This window comes from Panthera tigris, chromosome A1 (genome assembly GCF_018350195.1).
Source record: "Panthera tigris isolate Pti1 chromosome A1, P.tigris_Pti1_mat1.1, whole genome shotgun sequence".
In the NCBI taxonomy this organism is placed as follows: Eukaryota; Metazoa; Chordata; class Mammalia; order Carnivora; family Felidae; genus Panthera; species Panthera tigris.
Window position 1 is genome coordinate 7,468,309 of NC_056660.1, and position 8,370 is coordinate 7,476,678.

At 52.8% G+C, this 8,370-nt stretch overlaps 1 protein-coding gene across 1 annotated transcript; it reads right to left on the reverse strand.

The window, feature by feature from the left end:
* Positions 1–348: 348 nt before the first annotated feature.
* URAD (ureidoimidazoline (2-oxo-4-hydroxy-4-carboxy-5-) decarboxylase) lies at positions 349–7,997 on the reverse strand. The gene is made up of 2 exons (XM_042957309.1): positions 7,787–7,997; positions 349–717 (listed from the first exon to the last, which is right to left on the reverse strand). Exons 1-2 carry the CDS (start codon positions 7,959–7,961, stop codon positions 368–370), a joined length of 525 nt encoding a protein of 174 aa, XP_042813243.1. The 5' UTR covers positions 7,962–7,997; the 3' UTR covers positions 349–367.
* Positions 7,998–8,370: the final 373 nt, after the last annotated feature.

The window sequence follows — 8,370 nt, forward strand, 5'->3', positions numbered from 1 at the left end:
GAAAACAAACAGACACACCGCTGCGGAAGAAAAGATTCCTTTTTCCGCCCGTTTTTGCCTTGCGGCTCGGGCTTAGCAGGAGAGGATGGGGAGCCAAAGGCCGGTGGCGTCAAACGGGCTGCAAAGGGAGTGTAGAATCGAAGCAGTGAGCTGGCTCAATCGGGGCGAAGCGCGACCGCCTACAGATATGTTGGCAAAGCGTGCGCGGGTGGGCGGCTGGGTGGGTGGACAAAGGGGCTCATTACTCGCCCGATGGCTCCGCCGCTCCCCTCCCTCCGTGCGCGGGTGGACGCCGCTCCGGGCCCGCGCCAGCCGCCCGCCGCGGCCGGTCCCGACGCGCGCCCGGGGTCCCGGGCTCACGCGCCCGCTACGGTCCGGCGAGGCCGGCGGCGCCGAGGAGGTCGGCGAGGCGCAGGCGGCCGATCTTCTTCACCTCGCCCAGGGCGGTGCGCAGCTCCTCGGCGGGCGGGCGCTGCAGCCGGCGCGCCAGCTCCCCCGGCACCGCCGCCCGGTCGCTGAGACGCGCGGCGAGCACGAAGGGGAAGCCGAAGCGCGCGCGGTACTGAGCGTTGAGCTCCGCCAGCCGGAGCCGCTCGGCCGCGTCCAGGCTCATCAGGCCCGCGCCCCTCTGCTCCCGCCGCGACTCCGCAGTGAGCGTGCCCTGCTGCAGCTCGCGGCCCGCCAGGTCCGGGTGGCAGCGCAGGATGCCCTCTTGGCCTGCGGGGAAGCACAGACACGCAGCGGGGACGCGTCAGCGCGCGGCGGAGACGGCGGAGAGGGCGCACGGGGCTGCCGGCCGGCCTCCCGCCCCGCCCGATGGGGGGCTTGGGGGAGGGCGGGGAGGGGGGGAGACGCAGGGTCTTCTGGAGGTGACGAAGGGCAACGAGGGGTGTCCCGGATTGCGGGGGCGCCCACCGCCGCAGCCCCTCGAACGCGCCCGAACCTTGCGCCCCTCGGTGCCAGCTCCTTCGGCCTGGGCCCGGACCCAGGGGCGGGGCGGGAAGTGACAGGCTTGTCCTTTGAGACCTTGGGGCAAGAAGAGCGGAGGGGAGAGGCCTCCGAGGCTCGGAATTTACGACTTGCTCGGGAGGGAGCAGGGACGCGATAAGGAGCCCGAGCGTTTCGTATCTTTTCAAAGTCCTTTGCTCTCGAGGGGGCTTTGATGTCGGAGAGGGCCGGACGCGGGGGCCTGAAGACTTCCTGCAAAAGCCACCGAATGGGTTTCGTTCCGTTCCAGAGGAGAAGGGCGGGGAGGGCCCAACGGGGATAACATCCATGGGGCTCGGCAAATAAACGTCCAGGATTTTGTGATCCTAAGTGTGAGGTTGGGGCGTCTGGAATGAAGCATCCAGAGAAACTTAGAGATGATTAACTGCAAAGAAACTCATTTCCAGCCGGATTTCCACAGCCTTTTGAATGAAAGTGGCTCTCCTCCTTTTAGGAAAATAACGCCCCCTTCCCACCCACCCCCCTCCCCTCCACCCACCGCCCCCCCCCAGCCCACCCGCCGTCTGAGGCTCATTCCCTTTCTCCAAATATAGATCCTAAAGACAGCGCAGAGAACAACTTAGAGTTTTCTTGCAAGATAGCTTCTCATAATCTCCGAGGCTTAAAAGTGGAACCCCCTGGTGTAATGCCTGAGCTTTTACATCCTAATCCGGGGAGTTTCCGTGAGCCCTGACCAACCCTTTTTGCTTAGCTCTCTCAAACCAGAATTCAAATGCTCAAGGCTGGGCAAGATTTCCGATATGGTAAGCAGCCAGCTATAACCTGTACGAGGAGGGTAATGACACCTAACTTGCCGAGTCGTTATGAGGATTGGAGACAATTCATTCCCCCCCCCCCAACGCAGCACCTAATACTAGCAAACATCCAAGAAACAGCCGTTCTTATTAGTCGTAGTAAACGTTCTAACTGGACTGTGGGGCCGAAGCATCTGACTCTGGCGCTGAGATGAGTCAGGAGCTCTGTTGGAGAGGGAGATCATTTAAAACTCGTTTTAAATACGGCGTAAAACCTCCCCTTACTCAAACCTTACGGTTTTTGCCCAATTAAAGGATGGTTGGGATTGCACCTTCCAACTCACAGACCAGGGTCCAGGTCGGGAGAACCGGACCATGTGCTTTTAAGGGAGGATTCCGTGGAGGCTCAGAACGGATTAGGGGACCTGCCCAAGGTCACTTGGCTAGTAGCTCAAATACCAGGCGACTTGGGGGGCATTGGCCGTCCCTCCAAGGTTAAAGGGCGTTTTAAATGAAAGTCGTGTCACCTGTAATTCCATCTCTACGACACCACTATTTTAGGCCCCTTCTCATGGGTCCTGTCCCGGGGCACTGCAAATGCTAGGTGCTTCTTTTCCCGGGTCCGGGTGGGGCGAAAATGAAGGTGTTAAATTCCCTACCTGCACTGATCCCCGCCCCAGGCCCTGGAGGCTGTGCCCGGCGACCATCCACCACTCCGAATCCGAATTCCCTCCGCACCCACCCAGCCCTGGCCCCCCAGCAAACGGCAGACTGGGGAGGGGAAATAGAGTCCTGAGCGTCTCTACAGGTCCTGACCCAGAGAGCTCTCCTTGGCGCCCCCTCCTTGCATATTCAGGCTTTCCAAGCAGCCTTTAGGCGAGGGGGACCGTGACCCAGTCTTCTGACCGACCCCGTCTTGACTTCCTTTCCCCCCTATTTCTTATTCTCTAGAGGCCCAGCTCAAGCTTGGGGGAAAGTAGTTATTGGCGGGGAGCCATCGGCGTGGGGCTAGCGTCCGTCCCCATACAGCCCCGAGCGGACTCCCCTAGGGGACCGCGGAGGAGCGGGGCCGGTCCCACGTGCGCCACACCTGCCCCTTTCCTCCTCGTTCTTGCACCTCGCTTCTCACTCCCCTGGGTTGTCTCCCCTCTTGAAAACACCGTCTGGGGTTAATGTTTGCCTAGGACTGAACCTGTGTTTTACACTGTTTGTGGGGAAGGTAGGGGGAAGAGAAGAGAAGGGAGGCCCAGAGAAGGGCAGGGCAAAGAGAAGAAGAAAACACACGCGCGCACACACACGCGCACACACGCACGCACGCACGCACACCTGCGACCCATATACACAGCTGCAGATTAGAGACAAAAAAAAAAGGTGCGTGGGGGCCAGTAGACGATGGTAGCTCAGGAAAAAACCAGAACGTGATCCGGGCCAGCCCAGGACTCCACCTTTTCTCCCCACCACTGACCCCTGGAGTACTATCTGGGATGATGCTGACCCAGCCGCACCGGGCTGCGCACTGGCCAGGTCAGTCGATTGTCCTGGGTTGGCCGGACCATTTCAATGCTGCCTGTTTTCTTCAGTCTTTCCTGAAATCCTACGGCTTGTGCCTTTGGCATGGCACACGCAGGGATGTAGGGGTAGACGTGTCTTATTTGCTGCGACCACAAGTCATCAATCTTTGCATCTAGGAGAGTTCCTGGCACAAAGCGGACACTCTTCGTTTCAATAGGAGAGCAGAGCAGGCAACTGGCTTGGAATCCCATTAGAGGCCACCAGGGTCCCTACATCGGGACCAACTAGTGTGTTCTCCCTGCCGGTACAATGGATCATCTATTCCTTCTGGTGTGTGTGTGTGTGTGTGTGTGTGTGTGTGTGTTGATGTTTATTTTTGAGAGAAAGAAGGCACATGCACAAGGGAGGGCAGAGAGAGAGGAAGACAGAGGATCAGAACCACACTCTGTGCTGACAGCAGAGAGCCCGATGTGGGGCTGGAACTCAAGAAGATAATGACCTGAGCCAGAGTTGGAGGCTTCAAGTAGGTCGCTTAACCAGCTGAGCCACCCAGGCGCCCCCACGCCCCCATCTGTTGTGTTCTTGAAGCTGGTCCTCTTTCCATATCGAGACTATAATTTCAAACATCCGTTTCTTCCCCCCTCACTCCCGGCACTGCCTTATCCTCAGCAACCACGAACACGCCTTAGAGTCACTCGTCCCACCAACAAAATTAAACTCTCCCTTGATTCCCTATTGCCCTCTAGCTTCTCCCTATATCTCTGCTCCTCCTTAGCAAACACCTCAAAGGGTTTCTCACCTCCTATCCCAGGTTCACTCTATCAAGCTTTCAGTCCCACCCGCCATCCAGTCTGCGCTCATCAAGGTCACAGATGATGGCCATCTTGCCCAAACCCAGCGGCCTGTTCTCCTGTCTTCTTCCTCAGCCTCTTGAGAGAATGTCATATGGTTGTTCCTCTGTCCTTCTTAAAAGATTATCATCACTCGCCTACTTTCGTCATTGGTTCCTGTTCTGCCAGGTCACTAACACTGAAGTACCCCAGGACTCAGTACTTACTTCTCTTCCCCTCTGTAGTTGCACAAATGGCCAGGTGTCCTCACTGGGTCTCATGGCTTTAAATGCCATCAGTTTGTTTTTCTTTTTATGACACCTGGATCCAAAAAGTCTCAGGTTCCTTTTCTAAGATGGCCTTCTCCTGGAGCTTAGACCGCTTTCTTCTCATCTTTTGGTTTGTGGGACTCCAGTGTCACTTCCTAAGAAAGACTTATTTTATTACATGTTTTCTCCTAATACTTTTTTAGAATGTGAAATTATCTCATTTACTTATGTTAATCCAGTCTCTCTCTACTAGAATGTAAACTCGTTGAAGGTAGGCACTTGTCCACAACGCCTGGGACAATTCCTGGGGCACAGTGGGCGCTTGACCGACACATCACTTTTGGGAAGGAGTGCCATATATATCCTTTGATTGAACACATTTGAACAGCCTCTTCTAAATACCTGAGAGCCTGCATTTCAGGGAATTATTAGTATCTTTTTTATTCATTCAACAACTATGTTCTGAAAGAAGTATTAAATAATAAATTATGGCATTATTGCAATTCTGAAATGTCACAAGGAGATGCACTTTTTATCTTTGATTTTAACACAAATTAGTACTGAATTGGGGTGTGTGTGTGTGTGTGTGTGTGTGTATGTGTGTTTCAACTGTCTTCCCTTTATTTTCTCCACGCCCCTTGGCCGGAAATCAGGAACTGATTGGCTTGAAAGGGTGCTTGGCCAATTAGTGCTAGAATTGAATATTAATCCTGGACTGCCACCTACTGACCAATAATCCTCATAGTGTAACCGGAGTGGATTGTCAACCTTGGTTTACTCTACAAACAAGATTTTGTTTTCTGCTAATTGTAGAGGATTTTCTTAGATCGTGTATAAAACAAATCCTTGACCAGGTAGATCACCCTATCCCGAACTTTCTTTTAAGGCCTCTTTTCGTTATGGGATTAAAAGACTCTATTACATTCCCAACTCTGCAGATTAAAGCTAGACTATGCAGTAAATCCCGTTTCATTTGCTTATTGAAATAACCCAACATAGGATCTGGGACATCAAGCATTAATATGAATTGAATAAATTAGTGAATGAATAAAAGAACTCCCTAGAAACTCTTTTTAGACTGTTCTGATTCTCTAAAAAATGCTTCAAAAGCTGCTGGGTTGACCATCAAGGTTTGAATCCCGGTTCTGCCACTTTCTAGCTGTGTGTTCTTGATCAAGTTCTTTATCCTTTCTGTTCCTCTGTTTTCTCATCTGTAAGATGGATATGATAATGATAATGCTTGTTTTATAAGATTATCATAAGGATTAAATGAGTTAACAAATGGAAAGTGTTTACAAAAGTGCCTGAAATACACCAAAAGTAAGGGTTAAATGCATTTTCGCTGTTATTATTTTCATCGCTCACGTTGCCTCTCCAACATCATGGAGGTGATTAGATACAAAGTAGCCACCCTTATAGCTTTGAAGCCCTGCTCCCAGCTGCCTAAGAGAATGTGGACACTGGCAGAGGACTGAGAAGCAGGATCCACATAAGGGGGTCCCTGCAAAGAACAGTGTCTGATGCAGAAGGGAGCAAACACCCCAGTGACCCCAGCTCCCTCTGGTCATTTTGTCCCATGGACCTGTCACTAAAGTCGCTCCAGGTGAAATGTGTGGGGAGAGGGTACCAGGATCCATCACCTTTCAAAATCATCTTACGATCTCATCTTCTGAACCGTTTCACGCATTCGATATTAAGTCCCTATTCACTGAGCGATGTAGGATTCTGACACCGACCAGAATACGGAGCTCCCACTGAGTTAGGAGAGGGATCAAATACAAGCCTCAGGAGGGAGGGGGTGAATGCCAATCCCCATATCCCGCTTTGCTCAGGACTGTGATTGGATTTGACCTTAACCAGACCTTAACTAACCTTAACGAGAACCTCTGCTCAAACTGATTGGAGGGACTGCTGATGAGAGAGAAGACGGAAATAGGGAAATTTTAATTTTATTATCTAAGTTCTTGGCACCGTAAGCCCTAAATAAATGTTGAATAACTGGATAAACCAGTGAATACTGGGTTTGAATTATCCACGCAATCCTTTCCCTCCCCAGCCCTACCACCCCTTAGGTATTGAGACAGATCATGGAATTTTTCTCCTTTATTTTTTTTTTAACATGATAGAAAAAAATGCCATTCATAAGGCATTCACACCCTTTAAAAATTATTTCCCCTCTGGCCTAGAAGCCTTCCATTTGACCTGCCTTTTCCTGTCAGACATTTAGAACATGGGCTCTGGTAGCCTCTTACTCTTTCCAGCTTGTTCTGCAGGCTGTATGCTGACAAGGGGAGCCTCTCGGCTCATCAAGCTGGGACTGACCATCCTGTGAGTCATCGGTCACAAGGCTTTGGTGTCCTTCAGCCCCACGAATGCCCGAGCCCAGTGGCAGAGCTGAGAGAGGCCCCGAGAAGGGGGTGACTGTCAACATTTCTGTCCGTTTGATTTTATAACACGATCCTCTCCTCTTGCTAGATGTGCCCCAAATCAATTAAAACGAGTTCCTTATTTGGGGGACGTTCGGAAACCCCCCCGGATGTCAGACTCTGGACGGATGGGCAAGACTGTCCGTTGGCCTCATTATGGAGGAGAAGACCGTGGCGGTCCTCCTCTCCCCCACCCCCACCCCCACCCACCAGGCCTCTGTGGGAGCCCCTCTGTGAAGGCAGCCCTTGCCCCTCGCCTCCCTTCAGGCTTTTCTGAAGATACCCGAACGGCCCCGGAAGCAGCCCTGACTCTAACCCTCGGTCTCTGAATCCCTGTGAGGCCCTGTGTCACTCTGAGTCACTTGGGGTAAGCCTAAACCTCCACCCTCCTCACCCCACACCCGCAAGGGTCGCCTTGTCTCTCTCTAGCCAGAGGAAATCAACAATTTCTCTCCCTTTCGCCAGAGGAATTCCTTCAGATTTTTGTCTTTTCCTCTTCACTCCCTTAGGGAGTTGCTGATCTGAGTGAGTCTACTTTCCTCGGTGGTCCAGTCCAAACTGGCCCTTTCTGGTAAAAATGTCAGCCATTTGCTCTTTCCCCTGGGCTCCTGAGATATTCTGATACCGTGCTGTCTCCTCTCTTGCATACAGGACATTCCCAGAGCCAACACACTTGGCTAAGAGAGGGTGGGCCCTCAGCCTGACCTTTGGCCTCTGTGGGGCTGCGAGGCCCGAGGAGAACGGTGCCTGTTCCTCTCGCGTCGTGACCTCGTGGCTTTAATATTTAACAACCCCTTTACCCGAGCCGACCTACCTCGGCAATTCTACCTCCGGCCCGACACCTCGCAAGCGTCTGACCCTCATTGACCGAGTCTAAGGAGATCGAGCCTTACGATAAAAATACCAATCAATGATAAGCAACTAGGCTAAAATATCTCAAACCATTCGGGTAAATACGCTTGAAAGCCCTTCGCACAGACTCTCGGCGTCTAATGCCGCAGCCTCACCTGACTGTGGAAGGGCGTCAATAAAGGCAAAAAAGTGCTTCTCTAAATCTTCCGAGTTGGAGAACGGGCGCTGGGACCACACAGCAGCCGCAATCAGAGGGCATCTCTCAACGACATTCCCGAACACGTCCACAAATTCTCCAAAGTCCATGGAGTTGACCTTCTCCATGTCCATTGCTTGCGTTCAGCTGGACGAAGCAGAGCGTCAGCTCCCCCCTCGGCGACTGAGCGACGCTCGGCCCGCTCACCCGCTTATATTTGCCGAACACACAAGCTTTTTTCGTGGTTGTGTGTGTGTGTGTTTTTTATGCAACACCCGCTTGGCATGGTTTGAATGCTTCTGGGAGCAGTGGGTCCAGAGTACTCGGGCGATGGACAAACACAGGCTTCAGGCTCCAGTCCAGGGAGCGGAGGGCTCTACGGGAGGAATGTTTCCAGCTACTCTGCTCCCACAAAGCCAGGAGGGACCCGATTTCACTGTGGGCCTTCAAGCCAGAGAGACTCTCGGTGTCATGAACATTTTAACGCCAACGTCGTCCCGGGAAGCTCCGTCTGGTAACTCAGAGACTGGTCGCAAGTCAACC

Excerpts from the sequence above, each read along its gene's own strand:
- URAD (XM_042957309.1), bottom strand. The coding sequence starts at position 7,961 with ATGGACATGGAGAAGGTCAACTCCATGGACTTTGGAGAATTTGTGGAC. Across the intron at positions 718-7,786 it reads TGACGCCCTTCCACAGTCAG|GCCAAGAGGGCATCCTGCGC; the intron begins GTGAGGCTGCGG and ends GCTTCCCCGCAG.